At 39.3% G+C, this 22,906-nt stretch overlaps 1 protein-coding gene across 1 annotated transcript in view; it reads left to right on the top strand.

Moving 5' to 3' along the window:
- The window catches only part of ADGRG6 (adhesion G protein-coupled receptor G6), a 108,225-nt gene that overhangs the window by 25,803 nt on the left and 59,516 nt on the right, over positions 1–22,906 (top strand). The window contains exons 3-4 of the mRNA XM_061378406.1: positions 15,202–15,543; positions 20,515–21,135. Coding sequence (XP_061234390.1) covers positions 15,202–15,543; positions 20,515–21,135 — 963 coding nt within the window. The remainder of the gene's footprint in view (positions 1–15,201; positions 15,544–20,514; positions 21,136–22,906) is intronic.

Raw genomic sequence — 22,906 nt, 5'->3', positions numbered from 1 at the left:
ACAGTAATTCTTTAACTCTTGGGCAGCAGCTGTTTTGCAGACCTTGGCACTAGGGTCAACTGGAGTAGTTAGAATAAGAAGGAATACTTACAGTAAGGAGCTCTTTATAAAATACTGTATCTTAGTTAAACTACTAGCTGAGAGTCCTCAATAAAAAAATCTAGAAGAAAGAAAACATTAAGTCACAAAGTTTTGTTGACTGACCTCTTAACCAAAGACCTAGTCTTAACAACGTGGATCTGTCATAAATCAAAATAAAACTCAGATGATGCATCTAAAAATTCTGCCATTCCTTCCACAGGAGCCATAGTTCTAGGTTTAGTCACTGACTTGTGTTGAAGAAGGAATGCTGTCACAGGACTGTAGCAAGGTGATTTAGGTCAACATGACAGCACGCAGAATACAATAACTACTTAGTTATGCACATAGGTAGTGTGAAGGGAATTGTTTAATTTTTCTTGTCCATGGCAATTAAACACTGTGGTCAGGGTGAAATTCAAGACTTCCTTTATTTCCTGTTTACATAGACTCTCTCCTCTTTACTGTGTGCTTCCTAATAGTGGTTTTGGACTCTCTCCTGTCTTCTTGTTCCTCAGTGCTCTCACAGCCTGTCCAGCTCAGTTCTCCTACAGCCATGCTTTGGGACTAATTTCTGCAGAGCTGCTAAGAACTCATTCATGACTTATTATTTTCTTGTTTGCATGGGAGAAATATGCCCACTAAAGAAATCTCACTGTGGCATGGCATTACGAACTTGTTAAGCATGCTGAGCTGTGTTTTAGCAGGTCTTTGTGGCGGATTCCAACCTATACACTGCAGCATTAATATGCCTCTTCCTAATGCCTACCCAGAGAGTGGTCTGATGGATGTTTTGTAATATCCTTGTTCTTAAGATGCAGTATGTCAGAGTCAGAAGGAGCTACTATTAGGAGAAATAGAGAGTCAGATGCCATAGAATCATAGAATGGTTTGGGTTGGAAAGGACCTTAAAGATCATCTAGTTCCAATGCCCCTGCAGGAGCACCTTCCATTAGACCAAGTTGCTCCAAGCCCCATCTAGCCTGGCCTTGAACACTTCCAGGGAGGAGGCAGCCACTACTTCCCTGGGCAACCTGTTTCAGTGTCTCACCATCCTGACAGGGAAGAATTTCTTCCTAATTCAAATCTACCCTCTTTCAGTTAAAAGCCATTCCCCTTTGTCCTACTTTTACACGCCCTTGTAAAAAGCCCCTCTTCAGATTCCTTGCAGGCCCCCTTTAGGTACTGGAAGGCTGCTGTAAGGTCTCCCCTGAGCCTTCTCTTCTCCAGACTGAACAAGCCCAGCTCTTTCAGCCTGTCTTCATGGGAGAGGTACTCCAGCCCCCTGATCATCGATACAGCTCTCAGTGTTTTTTCACCAGGCTTTGTCTGCCTTTTTCTGTTCCACTGTTGTGCAAGTGCAACAATATGATCATTTAGCAAGCAAAGTGGTGTAATGGTGTGCCTTTCCTTATTTTCTATGGCTGTAGCTTTCCTGTTACAGCTCTGTGTTACAGCTAGGACTCGCTAACAGTTAGCTCTCTGTTTTTAGGCCACTTCTTACCTTTCCTGACGCTAGTTAAATGAAGGTAACGTATTGCCCACATCAGGCCTTGCACTGATGTTTTTCTTTCCCTCCAGAAATATTCTATGATATGCTTTCAGTCTAAACCTCCCCTTCGGCAAAATGAGCCTGTTTCCTGTTGTCCTATCACTTGTTACTTTGGAGAAGAGATCAGCCACCTCTTCATCCTCTTTTCCAGTAGTTGTAGGGAGCGATATGGTCCCCCTGAGCCTTCTCTTCTCCAGACTAAACAACCTGAGTTCCCTCAGCTGCTCCTCATGAGACTTGTTCTTCCACACTCTTCACCAGCTTTGTTGCCCTTCTCTGGACCTGTTCCAGCAAATCAATGTCTCTCCTGTAGTGAGGTACCCAGAACTGACTGCAGTATTCAAGGTGTGGCCTCACCAGTGCCAAGGACAGGGGTACAGTCACTGCCCTAGTCCTGCTTGCTATGCTGTTTCTGATACAGGCCAGGATGCTGTTGGCCTTCTTGGCTGCCTGGGCACAAGCTGCTTATGTTCAGTGGCCGTCAGTCAACACACCCAGGTCCTTTTCCACCAAGCAGCTTTTCAGCCACTCTTCCCCAAGCTTGTAGCTCTGCATGGGGTTGTTGTGGCCCAAGTGCAGGACCTGGCACTCTACCTTGTTGAACCTCATGCAATTGGCCACAGCCCATTGATCCAGCCTGCCCAGATCCCTCTGTAGAGCCTTCTTACCCTTAAACAGATCAACACCCCCAGTCAACTTGATGTCATCTGCAAACTTACTGAGGGTGTGCTCAATCCCCTCATCCAGATCATCAGTAAAGATATTAAACAACACTGGCCCTAATACCAAGCCCTGAGAGACAACACTAGTGACTGGTCGCCAGCTTGATGTGACACTATTTACCAACATTCTTTGGGCTCTGCCATCTAGCCATCGTTTTACCCAGCAAAGAATACACCTATCTAGGCCATGATGGTGATACATGTTGGCTTTCTGGAACTTCAAAGCTTTGTAGAACACAAAAAAGACCTGCAGAGTTTCATATTTCAGGGAGGTATTTTAAAAAAATAGCCTCAGACAGAAGGAATATGGGAGCAATCTGGAGCTTGGCTGTCATTAATTGAATAGTTCAGGCAATTAACACAGTACAATGTGTTAAAGGTCAAGTAAAGGTACAATACTTGGTTATAAATGTTAGTGTATAGTTATTATTAAGAGAGAACAGTTTGTCCATTTAGTTTTATAGAAGGATGATGCCATAAAGTTCTGTCTCATACTCACTTCCCGTCTCATTTCAAGGAACACTGTGCACCTGTCATTATACTTCCTAATCTTTTAAAACCCCTTAAACTGTGTCTCCAGAGCTAACAAAATACCTTTTTCCTGTCTGCTTTATATGTAAATAACAGATTCATGAAAGAGGTTTCCTTTGGTTGATTGGCTTGGTTTGGTTTCAGTAATTACAGAGCAAGTCAATTGTAAAACTCTGAAGTTTCCATTAAGTGGCAAGTGCTTTAGATGTTGTTTCCAAATAATGTCGATGACTGCAAAACCATGGCAAAAAAATGAACTTCCTTCACAAGAAGCAAGTTCTGTTAAGACTGAGAAAGCATTCTTGTTCTTACAATAAGCTGAATAACTTGCTGATTTACATTTGGGGAAACAAGAAGCTTTAAGTCTACTATCAGAATTCCTCTTTCAGTGAAGAACTGATTTCTCCTGGAGTCTGAGATTTGAAGCTGTCCAGTATTGCACAATTACATGCTATGCGCGTTTTGAACACAGAGACCAGTTTAGCTTTTTTTAGCTTTTTTAGCTTACAAAAAATCACATCAATATCTAGAAATCTGTTCATTAAGAGGTAGAGAAAACAAATAATAAAAACAAGACATAAAGCATGTTGAAACCTAACAGAGGTCTCCAAGCCAAGCTTAGTTAAAACTATTCTCGTTTCCTTGCTAAAAAGAGGTTATTTCCAGGTTGTATGTGTTAAGCAGTCATAGTTGACAAAGCAGACACAGGTCAGTTATTTATTTCTGATTTGATCATTGTAAATATGTTTTCTTGCTTTCAGTAAAGAAGCAAGATGTAAAAAGTAGGGCACACACTGTACATCTTCAAGGAATTAAATACATGTGGTTTCATCAGAATCAAATTCCTAACTTTGAAGTCCATTCACCGTGGAATATTTTTCTCTATGGAACTAGTAGAAAAAGCTGATAGAGTTGGAAAAAATACTGGAATGTGTAGGGAGACTTCTTGATTGATTGCAGTGGGAGTTCAGTGGCTAGAGTGATGAGAGAACTGGATCGAGGTTAGAAAAATAAATCACATAGCCTAGACTGACAAAAATGAAAGGTTCAGGTGTAGTCAAACAAAGATCAGTCATTATAAGCTTAATGGAAGTAGTAAGGAGACACTTGACAGCTTAATACAGACTTTGCCATCTGTGTTCATAACATTTTCTTTTCTGCTGTTATGTAAAGGAAAGAATACACCAACAACCCAGGGGCGGAAATGTTAATACAGCAGTGAAAGAATTACTGGTTTGAGCTAGATATGTCATTCCCTTCCATCTTTACATTTGATAGAAACACCAGGATAAGAAAACAGTTTTAGGTGCTGTATCACTGAAATTCTTCTAAAGCCATAATGAATGCCTTGTTTGAAAATATTAAGTAAAAAGCATCGAGTTGTCAGAGTAACACTAAATGTCAAAAATGTGTATACTTCTTCACCCTCACAAGAGATACAATTGCCATATCACATACAGCATTATTCTGTTCTCAGCAATGGAAACTATTGAGAAATAACTTCTGATCTATTTGTTACCCAGAAATTTAATCCTGATAATTTCTTTAGTCTGTGTCCAATATATAGAAGAAATGTATTTCTTGTATGTATCTATGTGACTGAGTTTTACTGAAAACATGACTTGTGATACCGGTTAAAATAACGTTCTAGTTTGGTGGGATCTCCAGTTCCTACAAACCACTCCTCACTAAAAGATTGTTAGATGTTTTCCCACTCATTTTTTGAACAGCTTCCCAGGCAAGCATGACAAATGCTTGCACAAATGGTACCCAAGAAATTATTTAACCAATGAGCTCCTCAGCTTGTGCAGCCTGGTATAGGTCTGTTGAAGCTAACTGCGCTCATGGATTTACTCCAGCTAAAAATGTGGTCCTTTTTTAACAATGAACAGCTAGGAGCCAGTAGCCAGAACTTCTTGTTGGAGTGGAAAAAAACCAATATTCTTTATGACTGTTACTCTTGTAAGTCTCAGCATGATTTGTGATGGAGTGTGGTACATAGATCTCAGTTTGAAACCATTGCGTTAAATGCAGCACTCTCGCAAAAAACTCACCTGTTCCCACCCTATATAATCTTCTCTTCATGGGCATGTATTTTAGCTTATGTGCTTATTGTACTAGCCTATATACTTACTAGTTAATACTTTTTTATCAAGCATATCTAAACTGAACTGTCAATACCACTCTTTGTCCCAAACTTCTGCTACTTTATGGAAAAAAAAGTCCAACTCAGGCCAAAGCTAGCGAGTCAATTCTGTTATTTTTATAAGATTATCACAGGAATGCCAATGAAAATATTCTTAAGTTACAATGGGTGTAACACAGGATTTTCACATTACCCCCTCCCTCTGGGGGAAATCCATAACTTTGTCTACAGTGTGAACTCCACTCATATGGGTCAGGGCAGATTTACCCAGTCAGTATGTTTGTTTCCACTTCCATTTTCATTGGCACAAAACCAAACAACTAAGGGGAAACAGGCAGTGCAGGGCCCCCACCCTGGCTCTGAATATATTTTCTTCTATTGTAGCTGGTTCCCTCAATTTCCCAGATCAATCAAAACCTGTGGAGCCACTGCTGTGATAAAGTTGGTTGCTGTCAGGAGGTAGGATATTTGTGCTAGAATGATCAAGAGGGGCCAGAGCTTTTAGTGGCAATGATAACAGAAATAAATACCTACTGAATTCCAGGATAAAAATGGGGCCTAGTGGCGTTATGGAGCATCTGGAAACACTGAATTTCTAGTGGTCTTTGTACTGTGCTAGCATCCCAATCTGAGAGAGTGAAGAGCATCAATTCTGATCTTTTCAGGGCTATCATAACATTGTGGAGATCTGGTATGTAACAGATGGTGATAATGTCAACACTTGGATGACTCAGAGGGCTGATTAGGGTGCTGGTCTTGAGAAGTCAAGAGATCAGTTCCCTGAAATGTCCTGTCCAAAGTCTCAACAGACTGCGTATGAATAGTACACCCTAAATCAGTGTAAAGTTCTAGTCCCTCTATGTCCCTTATGAAAAGGATTAAGAATCATGCTGTGGTTTAGGTATTTATTTGTGAGAAAATAAGCAACAAAATCTCTCAAGGTGTAAGACCATGTTAACACACTTTTATCATGAGGAAGTGCAGATCAGCTTCTGCTGTCTTGGTTTTAGTGAAGTCTGCTGCTGGGTTTAGTAGTAGCTGGCTGCTGCCTGCTTTCATTGCAAATGCTTCCTGAGTCAGTAATTTACTATTCTCACTTCTGCTTTTCTAATCTTAACCTGATTTGAAAATTAAGCTTTGCTCTTCCTGATTTTTTTGGTACATTATTACTGTTACTGGCCTCAAGCGTATCCTGAAAGATAATTTTGATTATCATGTTAGAAACAGGATGTACTACCACCTGTTTCTCCTAGATTTACGCGTAGTGTTTGAACCACCAAAACTAGCAAGACCTGCTCTATTGGCTTCTACATAAGATAAATAAGGTAGGGCCTCATGCTCTGCCTTGCATGGCTACTTTTACTTTCCCACCCAGACACTGGCCATCTCTGTTCCAGTAAATGAGATGTGCTCTGCAAGGAGGCTGTGCTCTGCAAGGCTGTGCTCTGCTTCAGAGGCCAGCTCATGCCGTGTCCCAAATGCACATGGTTATAAAAACTAGGGTAGCTGTATTCAGGTTGCATGTGGGGAATGGTCACTGACCTGTGCTGGCTGCTGAGCCATGCCTGGGAAGTGTTTGTAGAAGAGGTGGCTGGGCTGGCTTGAGCAGTCCCAGGGTCAGCCTCTCTCTGCAGTTGTCCAGGTCACGTCCTAGAGCCTGGGATCATGCCCACCATCAAGGTATAACTATTAATACTGTTCCTGATCAGTTGTTGAGCTTAGTTTCAAGCATAAGCCAGAAGGTTTACAACTCTTTACAGGTATGTCTCTTCTTATCAACTATTACATATCTGGAGGGATTCAGAGGTCTCATTAGATACTTGGAAAAATGTGTTTGCTTTCTGAATTTTATGTTCCTTGCTCTGATACTTTTAGGGTCAGAGTTCCGCAAGCTGATGTAACATAAGAGAAAATACTGTCTTTTATCAGTTTTCAGTTTGCTACATATAATTTCATTAAGTTTCTTGTTCTTGTTTTCCAAAAGAGAGAAAATAGCCAGGTCTAATTCCATTAATAAGCAATCAGGGTTAGAGCAACAGAAAGCAGGAGGCAGGAAGTGACTTCACAGGCAACAGTTATACTTTCATGTATGTCTGCGTAATAGCCTGTGAGAAGACTTTTTTCTACCATCTCATTTTTCTTAGGTGCACCAACTGGTTCCGCCATTTAAAGTGTATGCTGCAGGAAATAATGCATCAGCAAATGATGATGTGAGACAAACTGATATGACTGGCCAAGACATAGTACTGTCTTTGTCTCCTGGCTTCAGTGGCCAAAACCCAATTGTTGAATTATTTTGTGAGAGCACAATCTTGTCTTTCATTGAATTATAAAAGGCCCTGCCAGGGTTATGTGCTATTTCAAGTCAGGAATATGGAGGCTTTAAATTCTTGCTGGGTACAAGGAGTACTATGCAGATGATGCAATGGGAATGATGCAGAATAAAAGTCTAGAGTGAGTTTTTAGTGGTGCTTAAAATAGTGTTTTCTTACGAATCAATAAAAAAGTCACATTTGCAAACTAAGTATAACAGAGATGAAAGATTCTTCCTAATTACATCTCTATTATATTCATGCTGTGCAAAATGTAACTGATTATATGTCGCAGCTTTAAGTAGGACAGTGTGAAGTTTTGCTCATATAAAGCTTATAAGATTTATATTTTTAATTATGCTGCTATATTGCTGATGAGTTTATGCAGGTGGTTCCACATAAAAACTGGTAATGTTTATCCTGTTGGGGATTCTATATATTCTACATGTATTAATATAAGTAGGCATTTTAGGAATGTTTTAGAATTATTTAAATTGAACTGGGTTTCATTTTGGATGACATACACTACACTGCAGGGGATTTAATGACCAGCAGTTTAACTGTTCAGTGTTTGAGAAATTTAAACCCCCGCAAAGGTTAGCAGGAATGTGTATCTCCACACATGAGTTCTCCAGCACGAAAGCATGCTACTGATGGCCTTCACAGAGCTGTAAGTTAATATAACACCCTACTGACTATGGCTGATGGGAAAGCTTTTAACCTTACCCAAAGGAACAATGCCCCTATTTTTAAGTGAGAAGGCAGGGAATAAAAGTATTTTACATGGTGATATTTTTAAAAAGTTCATAACTTGATTAGAATTAAACCTTGCCTTTCCTGGTGTTTAGGCAGAAGGTAACTTAGGAATTAAATTCAAAGACTGAAAGGAACTTTTTCTGGAATGATAATTTTTTGGATATACAAGATGAACCTCTCACTCCCTCCAATTTCAGTCATCAGCTTGGGAATCTAGAATATGCTCGGTTGGCAGGTAAAGGAAGGAAGAGTATGGTTGCTGTGGACATCAGGCTGGGTATAAAATGGTTCATTCTAATTATTTAATCGTTTGGTAATCATCTTTTCATATGCAACCTCTGTGTCTGAGGGTAGCTCTCTCTCCCTGAATGTGTGTTTGTTTATGTGGGTCCAGTTATTAATCCTTACCTTAAAATGGGAAGAAAATGATCAGAACTAGAGAGGATAGTACAGCCTCCCACATTATTTGGGTCTGTGCAGTGCCTCCACTGTTGTTTTCATATGGCAGTAGAGTCATGCCCTCCCATTCTGCCTTGAGGGGGCTGCAGGGATGAAGACTGGACTTTAAAGCTTCAAATACAGGACTCAAAGGCATCATTGTGCTGGAAAGGACTTTAAGCAGTTGCTGAATTTCAAGTCCATGCTTAAATCCAAACCGTAACTGTGAGATTTTAGATTTTGCTCAAGATTTTTGTGAATTTTGAGTTGTGCACACTGTAGAAATGCTGAAGTAGAAATGGTACTATATTATCATTGCAAATCAGGGGATCTTTACATTTATACACAATCAAATCATGTTTCCGAACAGTAGACCTCAGCCCTGTAACATCATATGTGAAGGGACAAATTTTTATGCAAGTCAGGATGAGAGTCCTCCCTTCTATTTATTGAAGAGATAATCCTTTTCTGTTGCTTTTGTCCTTTTTTTCTTTTTATTTTTTTTCTCTTTGTTTAAATTCGGATGTTTTAAATAGTTAGAATTAGGATTGTCTGTTTAATTTGACAATTACAATGCATACTAACATGAAATTATGTGTTGCTTATAGTAATTTTTATCAGGGCCAGCGTACCGTAGCAAAATAAGGACCTTTTGGGGATGTCAAACAGCTTCTACAGTTTGGAAAAGAAGCAAAAATAAACCTGCCACACATCCTCATTTGCATTTCCTCAAACAGAACTCAATCAAATTGTGGGTTGCGCAGAAAGCAGACAACATGATTTGCCGTGCAGGGGCTCCAGAAGAGTGCTATGCTTAATATTTTGCATAAAAATTTGTATAGGTCTTACCTTTCAGCTAACTTTTAAGTGAGCAAGCAGAGCATTACTTTATGTCCAGAGTGAGTGATGTGACACTTCTTTGCTCTTACTATATTGACATTTTGCATATAGGTATTTTTGCAGATCTACAGATTGCCTTTACATCTGAAATGTTTTTTTAAGAGTGAAGATATGCTACTGTTGAAGCCTTTGGCATGTGATAGCTGTTCTGAGTTTAGTGTTTGTGTCTCGTTGGAATAACATGGGTTTGTTTGTTCTGTAGCCATTCCAGCCCACCCACACCTTGGTGGTTTGGCCCTTCCTCTTCCTTGCCTGCAGGTGTGCCCATTGCTGACCTCATTCACCCATCTATTTGGAGTCATAAATACATTTAACCTAATGTTTGGCTATATCTCTGTTATGGCATTCTTGAAATGGAAAAAACTTCCAACAATTAATTCCCTATTATAAAGCAAGACTTTTTTCTGCCTGAATTTCATCAAAAGAGACATTTTTTCATGCTGTTACAGTAAATGATTGTAAGCTTTAACTTCTATTTTGGGCTTTGCCACGTGCTTGCAAGTGCCTGTGTCATGTCACTTCCCCATGCTTCTCTCTTACTTAGTTCAAAATGACCATTCTTGTGCTACTTTTAAGAATGTATGTAAAGTGCTTAAAGATTTGCAGATGTCTACATGAAAGCAAATTATAATTAATTCTGTACTGCTTTTTTATGTCTAAAGTGCCACATATTGTAGCTAAGATTTTCTGTGGATTAGGATTGGCCTAATTTTGTCAGGCAGAAGAAATTTGATTGTTCACTTGAATAAGACTAGAGTTAACATAAACTGTTTTGTTTGGTTTCTGAAAATTCAATCCCAAAACTGCATAGATTTATTTCAGAATATTTTCATATGAAAGTTATGTCCTCTACAGGGGAAATAAAATTAATTTTCATGCTAAAATGAAATCCAGCACCATTCTGTCTTACTTTTATGAGAGCCTTCTAGTGGACTTTAAAAACATACCAGTAGTGTTAATTGAACCAGCACTGACTATCATTGGTATCCTGTGCTGCTGCCTACGCATATGTAGTCATTTACACTTCTGTAAGGTGGAAAATGCTGTACAGAAGGGCAGCTGCATGCCACAGCTGGAAAAAGAAAAATGCAGTTCAAGGTGTAACTTAGTGTGAAAGCAAACTGGACAATGCACAGATTTCAAACACAGACATTTTTCCCCAGTAATCTTGTTTTGTTTTGATTCTAACCTTAACAAATTTCAAGTCTTTAGGGCTGAAACAAGCACTGTCCCAAGATAGAATGCATTTGCTCTTTTAAAAAATTCTTGGCCAAGCAAAATTTGTTGTCCAGCATTTCTCCAAGGTTGGGTAAGTGCAGAAATGAAAGCAGGCGGAGAAAAAGTAAAAACTCATGCCTGAGAAAGAAGTGCAGAGTATAAGAGGGCAAAAGATGAGGTTTTTGGGGGAAATGATGACAACGAGAGAAGTAGAGAAATGTTAGGAGCTAGAGGAAAGTATGAATATTAGCACAGAATTTGGAGGCAAGTGCTGGAATGTGTTAGTCATGTAAGAAGAAATCAGAAAAAGAGAAGTACAAATGTATGGGATGAGGTTATATACAGAATGTTTCCTTCCCAAATCCACAGCTCAGCATTGTAGCTCTGGGTCTGATGACGGCTTCAGCTTCCCACAAATGGCTCTTGAAAGTCACTTTCAAATTGTGTATCTCAGTACCAACAGGTGTCTTCAGGAGTTCAAATGGTGGAATTCTGTGCTGATGCACAAGAGACAAAATCAGTAGATGGGACAAGCTTAGCAGTTAATTTTATTCTATAGAATATGAGGTTTATGCACACAGTGCATGCACAGGTCTATTTGTTTCATGCAATCTCTAATGAGTCATGTACCATGTCTCTTAGCCCCTTATTTTTAGGACAGTCTGCAAATGATTCAGCATGGTGTCGGGAAGACCAATACAGGGTACTTTCCTCTTCACAGACATTCAAAGGTATATATGTAAAATAGGTAGAAGACTCCTAGAAGACAGAGAATGGTCTCATGGTTAGGAAAACTGGCAACCATGAGAATGGGATTCTATCCCCACTTTTAGCGATAAGTTTCTATTAAAGATGGCCAGATTGCTTTGACCAAAATTTTCCACTGGCCACTAAGTACTCCTTTTTGGATTTTCTACAGTGGGCCAGATTGGCAGACTGCTCTTCCAGCTGCAGTTTAAGGTCACTGATAGTGTGCGTTGGACATATAAAACCCCGCACAAATACTAAGTAGTTAAGGAAAATCAGTACTCTCATTTCTTAGATTAGAACCAAAAATCCATGGAAACTTTTGCCATTTTTGCCCATTATGTCCATGCCCAGTGTTATCTTTATAAAGTGGGTATAACAGGAGGGAAAAAAACATTTCCCCTGCTGTCAGTTCCTCTTCTGAAGTCAATTAACATTTGTGAATTGTTTAGAAAACTTTGGTAAAAGCTGTAATGTACTCCAGAGGAACTTATTAATTTTACTTTTTTAGTAAAAAATTATTATAGGAAGTATGATTCCTGCAGGAACAAAATTAAATAGTGATTATGAAATGAAAACCATACTCAGGTTATTCTCATGATGGAGAAAAATTAATTACCTAGTTAAACTTTCAATTTAGAAAGTGCTGAAAGTCCTTGATTTCACTGTATGAGGAGGGTGCTCATTTTGGTTTGATGAAGAAAAGATGGAGGGAAAAGATGAAGGCTTTTCTGGATAAAATATATTTAAAGAGTGAATTTCCTGTGGTTTAGGGTGATCAGAAAATAATTGATAGGCAGATTCTGTGTATGTGGCGTTCCTGACCAAGGAAATCATACCTATATTTGTTTCCATTAAAATCAATAAAATATCTTAGATTGCTTGTGGATATGTTTGTGGTGTGTATTGCAATAAGTATTCAGTATCCACAGTTCAGAACTGGGCTGGGGCAATGGGATTGCAAAATATTTGTCAGCTTTGGCTGACAGCCTAAAGTTGCCACAGCAATTTTTTCTCTTTAATGAGTAAAATAGGTGGTGTTTATAGAAAAATAACTGTCTCACGAGAAGCTGTGCAAAAGGTTCCATTCAAAACCATTCTGTTTATATATAGTTTTGTTGTTTGTTTTCTTTCTACTTACTACTGTGGACATTTGCATGAAAACAGGCTATTTCTCCTTCAAATTGCAGTCATGGACATAATAGGTACTATGCCAAAATGAAGCCAACGCACTTCAAAAAAGTAAACTATTTTGCTCACCAAATCTGTTTCTTCTGTGTATGTAAAATTTTGAGCACTTATTTTTCCTATCTAAATTTAGGGCCTGTTTTTTTGTGTTAGTTCTGTAAAAGCAACAAAACAATATGGATATAATAATAATACGCTAGTGAAAGACTAAATGACTAAAAAACCCCAATAGCTTAAATAACCTTTATGTTTTAGCATTTACAGTGACAGCAGGGAAAAAGTATTTTATTACATGTACTGATTGGGGATTTTATACAGCTTAGCATCAGTGGTAAATACTCATGAGAGATAAAAGGAAAAGCTGAGTCCTACTTTGGCTGATGGTGATCAATGGAATTAATAAAGGCAGGCTTCTCTTAAGAATGTCTGTGTTCTTTCTGATGATCAGATTTGACATTTCCAGTCTCAGGTTGAATGTAATATTCTGCCAGTTTGAGAGATACACTTTTACTGACAAGTAGCATAGCTTTTCTGGTTCAGCAGTGTTTTATAATGCCCTTAAGATTTACTTTAGGGGTCCAAGGCTGAATGAGTGCACATTAACACTTATGCTCGTATTTGTATTTACACCACTTCACAGCTTAGTCCCTGGCTTCAGGTCCATCTGGGTACACGGGGAATACTCTCAGCTGCCTAGATAGCCCTGTGTCATTTATTTCTCTGGCAGGAATGAGTAGGAGAGTGGGTGCGGCATACTGCCAAATCCTCAGCCCTTGTAGCCCTTATCCTAGCAAAAATACAGGCAGGAGTGTGAATTCTGAGCCTTCCATCTGGAGGCAGCTCTAGCAAGAGCCATCTTACAGCTGCTCTGCCCTGTAGAGGTTCACTTGCCCTGGACTAGAAGACCGCTGTGGCATGCTTTTCTTATTCCTCCTCCTCTCAGTCTAGGGTGGTTCTCTGAAAATTGATAGTTATTTGTGCAAAATCTACTGGATGAAGCTGTTTGCACAACTGTGGATTTATAGTCACCATACCAATAAATAAATGTTCCCTCTTTGGTTAATAAATGGAACAGCAGGGTTCTAGGGCAGGTGAGCATAGTCCTCTGACTGTAAAGATCTGCAGAGAAATTAGGAGTGGACAGGCTCCTGTTTCTACTGCATGATCATTTTCCAGTGTCATGAGCCCCACTTCTTACCAAGTTACCTGCAAATATTTCAGACAGTCATTTTTTTTTCTGATCTGAACAAGTAAGAATCCCTCTGGTCTTTTCTAGTGTAGCCAGCTCTGAGAGCCCAGTTAATTGCTCTTACCTCTTTGGGGCCATATGAATTTGTGATTTTCAAATTAAAATTACAAAACCTCTGTAAAATACAGCTTGCAGTTCTCCCTGCAGATGTAAGCTGCTTCTAGTTTTGCTGTGCAGCTTCACAGAGTTAGGGTCCCTTTGCTTAGGCCAAATACCATTTGAATGTGACTGAATGATATCAGGATCCAAGCAGTGGATAGAAACCTCAAGGGTTCTTTGGAGAAGTTTGTTGTATTAATTCCTATTTTATAGCTGCTGTGTATGTAGTTTACACTTGACAAATTTTTAGTTGCTTTTTGCTTCTGCAGCTGATAATGCCTGCTCATATTGTCCTATTTTTTCATACTTGTGATATTTGATGAAGGCGTATGGCCTAGTGAAATGTTTGCAGAGTAATTCAGCATGAGCGTGCCAGTTAAGTTTCTTTGGTTGTCGGTGATATTCTGGTCCTACCCAGTTTGTTCAGTGCTGATTTGGCAAACTGTTGCAGCTTTTAGCAGCAGGCAGTTCACAGTAATTGTATCATATAATACACTAAGTAAATATATGATAAATGAGCAATCAATAGACACAACCACAGCGACTAACCGGGCTTATGTTGTAAATAAGCACAGCAGGTGGGCAAAAGAGTATGAGGAATAGGAGAAGAATTTCTTAGAGCCTGACTGCCACAAATATGTCAATGGAGCTGAGTCAGCATGGGAAGAGTGCGGGAGTGCAGTAATTTGCTGTGGATTCAAAAGCCAGCTACCCTTCTGGGTGATGTGGAGAGCATTTTCTGCGAATGCTGATGACTAACCTTTGTGAGCTCTGCAGAGCTGTTGCTTCTGCCACTCTTCAGGCAGTCTCTGTGCTGCTGCATTCCAGGGACATTCCACTGGAAACAATAGCATGGCACAGAGCTGCTGGAATGGCCCCTAGTCAGCATCAGACCAGTAGCTAAAAGTGGTAAATGACACCAGTCATCTCTGTAGAAGTTGCAGTTTAAGAATTTGTTTGCCCTTCTGAATTAAAAAAATCTTGCTTTTGCTTCACCTTTGTCAATACACATAGCAGATTCATATTGTGTGCACAAATAGATATTTAGCATTATAATTTATATTTATGTTGTGTAGTTTTTCTGATATAAAATCTTATTTTGCTTCCAGCATTTTGCCCACTAGAAACCAGGACTTTTTTCTGCCTTTCTTCCTTCGATCTCTGTTTATGTTTTTCTTTATAGATCTACATTTAATTATTGTGTTGATGATACTTTCCTGTTATCTCTCTTCCTGATGTGAACCTTTCTCTGTTTTTCTTGCCAGCATATGGATGCTATGACTGTAGGATTGTGCTAACTGACCCATCTGGAGTTTTCACTTCTCCATGCTACCCCAGTGATTATCCTAACAGCCAAGCATGCAAGTGGATCATCCGAGCACCTCATGGATTCATCATACAGCTAACATTTATTGATTTTGACATCGAAGAAGCTCCAGGCTGCATTTATGATTCACTAACATTAGACAATGGAGAAAGCCCAATGAACCTTTGTGGCATCACTGCCAAAGGATTATCCTATAACTCTACCGGAAATGAAATGATTGTGTCATTTAAAAGTGACTTCAGTATTCAAAAGAAAGGTTTTAATGCCAGCTATGTACGAAGTAAGTAAACCGAGAGCATTTCATTCCTCTTTTAGATGTTAGAAGGAAATGTCTTACAAGGATTAGAATGACACTTCCTCAGTGAATTGAGTCTTTCATAAGAAGAGAAAGGATGGGGAGGCTTCAGGGTAAAGCTAGAGAGTTCTATTTTTTTCTTATTGAATTTATTTTTCTTTGGGGGAAAATAAATTATTTTATTCTGGAACAAAACATCAGATGTGTTAGAAAAAATTCTTCACATGCAAAAACTTTAGGCCTAGCTGTGCCTTTCCCTGCAAATTTATGCTGGAGGGTTTGGAAGCAAGACACTTCTCCTTCAGGTCAGCATACCTGCAGATGGACATAGAAAACTGAACAAGAGCACGAAAGGGAACTTAGCTGAGCAAGAAATAAGGCCAGCACAGGCCTCTGGCCCAGCGAAATACCCAACAGAGGGGAGGAGCTGTGCCAAAGGATTTCTCAGGAGTTCTTCTAGCCTCTAGAACAAACTCCCAGGGATGAACTGGCATTGCAGGATGGCTACCTTTCATTCCAGTTCCTTGACCTTTCTTTCCCTTCCTTAAATATGTGGCAATGCTTACTTTTTAAAAAGCTTAACAACTGCAGAAAAGGACACTTACTCTTATTTTCATATAGTATATAGGTACAAGCAGCATATGATTGGTGTTTGTTTTGTTGTTTAAAGCATTAATTAGTGGTTCTTACATGACGGTAAAGGGCAGTGAGGTAACAGGACATTAGGATCACAGGGCCCATATGCTACTGACCATTCATTCCACTTCAGGGTTATAGTTTACAGTTGCCTGCTTTCAGGTTTTCTTTTGAAGTCACACACCTTAGACTAAATACTAGTATTGCATTGAGCATTTATATTATTATATCACACTTCTGTTGGTTGGCTGGCTGCTGTAGAAAGACAGAGAAAGGAGGTTTGCAGTTATCTCTTCAGTCACAAGTATATCTTCCTCAGAATATTTTTTAATATTTATTACATATATATTTTAACAAAATTAAGATAGTAGCCCCCAGGAGTCATAAGAAAATAGTACTCCTGATTTGCCAGCAAAATTTTTGTGTAATTCTGGAAAAAAAAAATGTCATACCATATGAGCTAAAAATACTTCTTTTTACTTTTACTGTCATTTTTTATGCTGAAGAAATGAATGTAGTAGTAATTCTAGGAGCAGTGAGATTATGCAAACTGATTAATTTCCTTTTTCCTCCTTAATCTTTTCATGTTTAAGTATGACAATAAGGGATGAGATGACTCACAATTGGAATTGAAAGATGCAATGTTGCCCTCAAATATGTTCAGTGAGGAGAGAAAAGGTCCACAGACATAGCAGGGAACCATTTGCAGGCAAAGATCACTGCAACATTTAACCTGGCAATGCATGCAGAAAAGGAGCTTCGTAAAGGATGATAATGTACTGCTTTCCTTTAAGTTATAAAAGCATATAGACAACATAAGACATCCATACACACACACACACACACATTATGATGCATCTGCATGCTATAGTGTTAGAGCTACACTCTCTTGTCCTTGCAAAGAGTTCTCAAAGCCACTGGAGAAATTGCACACCCCCTAACTTCAGGTTCCCAATGGAGCTGCAAAACTCCTTTGTCAAGCTGACACCATTGTTACTACTGCAAACGTGGTCCTTGAGCAAACTCATTAATTTATCCTAGAGCAAGAGGAACAGGGTTATATTCATATTTTATTTCTTGGAAGTAGTCATATGTAAATAATGAAATTAAATAGTTCAGTTTTGAGTTTAACAAAGTAATGCAATTAAAAGGGATGTTCAAAGACACACAGAAATTTTCTAACTGGAAATGGCATTTAGAAAGAGATTAATGGTACATCCTAATATATGTACACAAAAAAAAAGGGAAAGACAAAATAAGAGAATGAGTTTTGGGAGGGAATTATCAGAGAATAGAACAGCTTTTGCGTGACTGCTTGGTTTTATGTAAGAGCAGTTTCAAACTGAGTTTCACAGGGCATGTCCTGTTATTCATAACAAGTTGGCCACCCACACAAATGCTGCATTTTCTGGTTGTCACCTTCTGCAACACACCAAAAGTAGATGGATGGGCCATATCCTTAGCTGCAGTAAATGAATGCAGCTTTGCTAGTCTTAGGATGGCTCTGTCAGTTTACAGCAGCTGAATAGCTGGCATGTTAAATAATTTTCTAGTAATACTAACTGCATAAGTTAACTGGTGAGTAAAACTCAGTCACTTAAATGAGAGGAAGGCTAACCAACAGATCTGTGTTAGCTTCCTTCCTGTTAGAAATGCTTGAGACAATGTTATGTGAAATTAGCATAGAGTTGAGTAGTACTGAAGTAGCCCAGATTAAAAACACAGTTCAGTGAAATAGTAACAAAAAATTCTCGAGCAGGTATTTGATACGTAGACACTTGCAGATCTCATTAAAGGTAGTGCGTTTCTTCCAGCATCAGTGAAAGGGCAGATGAAAGTGGTGAAGTTAGGAACAGCAGAAGCCACCCCTTAAGCACTGAACCATGGTGAAAAGCTCACCAATTGTCAGGAAAGCAGTTTTCCCTGCAAGGGATTGTAAAATACTTTCTAGGGACTCCTGGCTTGCTTATGTAAAGGGGCATAGGAGATGTGAGACAGTGAGCTGCACGTAAGCTGGGGGCACTAAAAAGCAGAGGCAGGATTCGTGTTGTCCCAGTGATCCCATAAGAGCAGATGTGGATCTCAGAACAGTGAGCTGCCTGTTGCTGGTCAATTCTGCTGCTTTTGGGCTGCCAAGGTTTTTGTACGCTCTTCACAAGTAAATAGCAGTGTGTCCAAAAATACCCCTGTTCATTGTAAGTTAGCTATCTTCCTAATAGGAACAATTTAACATCATTCTGAAAGTAGTCTAAACACTTGAATGAATATACTAAGAATATATATGTATATTCTTCCTTGGAGAATAGCCAGCTTCTCCAATACAGGCATCTGAAATTCACCAGTATGACTTGGCTGTGCAACTGTAATCAGGAAGGAGATCTCTGCTATATGGTGATAGCACGATTCTGTTTTCTCCACAGGGACAAAACAGTTGTTAGTTTTCTTCTTTCACTCTACAGGGAAGGTGCCAGCATAAGTACAGTGAAGTTGGGTAGACCTGTTCAGTGCTGGGGCAATGTCTTCCCTGTTTATTTCTCTTTCTATACTGTTTAAATGTGACCAGGTGGTTCATAACTCTGATTACCATCCTAACACAAGCAGGACAGCATTCATATGAATGAGGTTTCTTTCTTCTTTTTTAAGTCTAGAATCCTTATACTTCTTCTGGAACACTTCCCATGTTATGTAAAGAAGCTTACAGTATAATAAACCTGTGAAAAAAAAAAAAGCCCCTGTTTTCAATGGAGAGTTGAATGCATTTTCTATCTATAAAATTGTTATAACATACTTTTGCCCTTAGGAACGAAAAAAAAATTATGAAGTAAATCCAATCATTATAGAGGCCAGTATTTTTCTCTCTTCCCTCCCATTCTCCATTTGCTGGGTTGGCAGATAATGCACAATGTTATTTTACTATATATTTGTCAAATTATGTCCTTGTGTATATTCGAATATGGCAGTTTGGAGCTCAAGAGACTTTGCAAGCTGCTGTCAAAGGGAAACTGCAATACCACAGACTATGCAGAATCCTTATATCCCATGTATCTGTCTCTTTTCCTGAGTGTGACGCGACAGTCACCCTTTCTTTACATGTCTCACTCTCCCATATTGAAAGGCTTTTATTTAATTCTGAGAAGGGAACTGTAATTAATGTATGTGTGGTGGCATCTCTTAAAAATCCCAGAAGAGACTAGGGGTTAATTGCTGTGACAGTTACTGTTTCGGGTATAGCAAAAACCAGTTTCACTTCCAGCATATAGACTGTGAAAATATGTAAAAGAGGTAGCAGGTATTTGCTGGAGATGTCATCTGTCACAAAACTGCAGAACCACAAATGAAACCAAAGGCTGCTGCAGTCTGCTCTTGCTGACCTCGATGCCTTTGCATTTCTGAAAACCTGAAACTTATTTTTGCGGAAAAATTTACTAGAAGAATTTTGCTGCCATACACATGCCAGTAAGACTGAGAATATTGACAATTTTGAAAAATAATGTTCTCCAAGGTACAGTGAACAGAATTGTCACTAATATCCTCATGGAGAAAAAGCATATGTCGTGTGACACTGATTTTCACATTTGGTGACTGCCTTTTTGCCAGTGCAGATGAGAATACTTAATCATAATTGGAGACAAAGTAATTCTGTGCATGCCTAAATACCCTTACTGCAGTGCATATTTGCAGGAGGACTAAGCCATTTCTAGATACTTGTGCAAAATCCAGAACTGATGACACAAATATTAGCAAATGGTGAACAGCTTGGATGTAAATATTCATGGTTTCAGTATTTGACCAGAAGGCTGCTGAGAAGATGCCTAATGCATTGCAGAAACCCTTTAGCTGGATTCAAGAACAAAAAGCTTCAGTTTGCCAAGGAATTTAATGGGGGCTTTCTTCTGTGGCAGTATTTAAAAGAAGCAAGATATGAACTTCACTGGTGTAATGCAGTCATGCAGACAAGTTAAAATAACTTAAAAGGAAGTCATACTGTGTTTTTCAAGTAACTTATTTATTCCATTGCCTAATTCATCCTTACTAGACAAATGAGTAGTAATTTTTATAAAGTGAGCTGAGGCAGAGTTAGAAGTTAGTGGGTAATATGTCCTAATATTGCTCTAAAAAGAAACTGTACATTTTCACTTGAGTGCACTCCCAAGCCAAATTCCTCTTTGTAGGTGCTCTTGGTATATTACAGGGATAAAAACACCTGATGAATGTTTGATGTAATGAATGTAACTTTAGCCTCTGCTGCCAGTCTGCCTTTATTTCTATATGATGATTTATTATTTTTTTTTTTATTTATTTATCTGCTCTTGGTTCTAGTTGCTGTGTCTCTGAGGAATCAGAAAGTCATCATTCCCCAGGTTCCTGATGTTGATGCTGTGTCTGTGGCAGAGACTGTCTCAGTGCCAGAGCTCAGCCAGTTTACACTGTGCTTCGAAGCAACCAAGGGCAGCAATGATGACAATGATGACTGGAAGGTTTTCTCCTACACCGATGCATTGTCAAAAGAATTCTTCAGCTTTGGGAAGACCACAAAAGGCCATTTTCTGTCCATCTCAGGCACGCAGTGCGTCCTTGAGAATGCATTGCCCCGAAATGCAGAGTTTTTCACGGGAACTTTTCAACAGCTCTGTGTCGTAGGGGATAGCTTCTCAGGCAGCATAGGTATATATGCCAAAAGCACCTATCATATAGTGTACTGTCCAGGTATCTTTGGCAAAGTTATCCCTGGAAACGGCAGACTGGTGCTGGGCTCTAACAGCAATGAAGTGAGCTCTCTAAATGGGGACATTTACAACTTCCGCCTCTGGAATTTCACCATGAATGCACAAACACTGGCCAACCTCAGCTGTGATGTGAAAGGAAACATTGTAGACTGGGAAAATGAATTCTGGAGTATTCCAACTTCAGCACTGAAAGCAGAAAACAATTTGAGTTGTGGTGAGTATGCCTTGCCAAATCATTTTTGCTTATTTTCCCCCCACACTTGTGCATTGTGCTGAACATACCATATACCAGCATGGAAAAAAATAAGAGTTCCTGTGAAAGAAATACAGCTAGCTCTTACCTTTATTAGACTTCAGCGCAACTCTTGCCATATGCAGATGCTTTGAAAGGGTGTAAATTTGATTCCCTAAAGGAAAAGAGCAAGTCCCCTGAGTATATTGATATGCGCTTGAAATGATCTGCATATCAAAGTTTTTTCTGAACAATTTGTTTCCTGGTCTTCTACTCATATGAAATGGGGATAACAGTCAAGTACGTGCTAGCCTTAAGTAAGATTACAGTGATATCTGGAGAAAAAAAATGTGTGTTCACTAACCATTTAGGAAATGGTTTTGTGCCTGCCTCTTGGCCCCTTGGTTAGCCAGAAGGAGCACTTGCTTCTGGCTTGGTTAGCCAGAAGGAGCCTTGTGCTGTGTGTACAGAGCCAGCAAAAACAGTGACAACACAACAATCCATATGAGACAGAAGAGTATGAGAAAAGATTAAATTAGACAAGGCAGACAGGAAGAGTTTTAGATCAAAATCATTGTGTTCTATCTTCCTGGTGACATATTATCAGTCCTTCTTTTAACTGGTAATCACTGAAGGACTTTCTTCCTGTAGATTACTCCGGAAGATAAATTTCAGTACATTGTTCAACCTCTTTTCATTTCATGCCTCAGATGCTCAGATACACCAGCCATATCCTGGGCTGCATCACCAGCAGGGTGATCCTGCGCCTTTACTCTGCTCTCATGAGACCTCACTTGGACTACTGTGTGCAGTTCTGGTGTCCTCAACATAAGAAGGACATGGAGCTGTTGGAGCAAGTCCAGAGGGCCACAGAGAGGATCAGGGGGCTGGAGCACTTCCTGTATGAAGACAAGCTGAGAGAGTTGGGGCTGTTCAGCCTGGGGACCTCATATAGTGATAGGACAAGAGGCAATGGGTTCCAAGTCAAACAAGGAAAGCTTAGATTAGGTAACAGGAAGAAATTCTTAAATGTGAGGATGGTGAGGTACTAGAACAGGTTGCCCAAAGAAGTGGTAAATGCTCCATCATTAGCAGTGCTCAAGGCCAGCTTGGACAGAGCCTTGGGTGACATGGTTTAGTGTGAGGTGTTCCTGCCCATGGCAGGGGGGTTGGAACTAGATGATCTTAAGGTCCTCTCCAACCCTAACCATTCTATGAGTATCATAATTGTCCAGGTATAATTCTTACATATGTATAGTTATTACAGGTGATTGACAATTTTCTACTGGAATATCAAAAACTGAAAAATCTTCGTCAATATGGACCAGTGTTTTTTCTTCTTTTTTGCTTAGTAACAACTTTAGAGATATTTAGATAATTATAAAATCTTGGCAGCAGTAGCCTATACACACATGTATGCTTGTGAAAATCAGCTCTTATCAGAGTTTGAGATGCATTCCTGGCATTTATTAAAAAAAAAAGCAACCAACCAAACAAAAAACGCTCAGAAAAGTCAAACTAAACATTTACAAATATTGGTTCTTTCTGAACCATGTAGGGTCTTTTCATATCTAATGTCCTCTCCAGTTTTGCCTTCTTGTCCCTGTGACACCTTACTCCTCGTTAAACATAGTTTAGATAGTGTCAGTGTAAGCATCTCCTGACAGAGTACCTGTCAGCGCTTTGAGAATCCTTAGCTTGAAACAGAAGCTGGTATCATTAAAGCGTGCTAGTTTCTGTATCTAACAGCTCA

The sequence above is a fragment of the Neopsephotus bourkii genome, unplaced genomic scaffold (assembly GCF_033783945.1).
Source record: "Neopsephotus bourkii isolate Nb327-2 ecotype Australia unplaced genomic scaffold, CSIRO-AGI_Nbou_v1 NB_1765, whole genome shotgun sequence".
In the NCBI taxonomy this organism is placed as follows: Eukaryota; Metazoa; Chordata; class Aves; order Psittaciformes; family Psittacidae; genus Neopsephotus; species Neopsephotus bourkii.
Note: the sequence above shows the minus strand (reverse complement) of the source record. Positions and strands in the feature narration are given on the sequence as shown.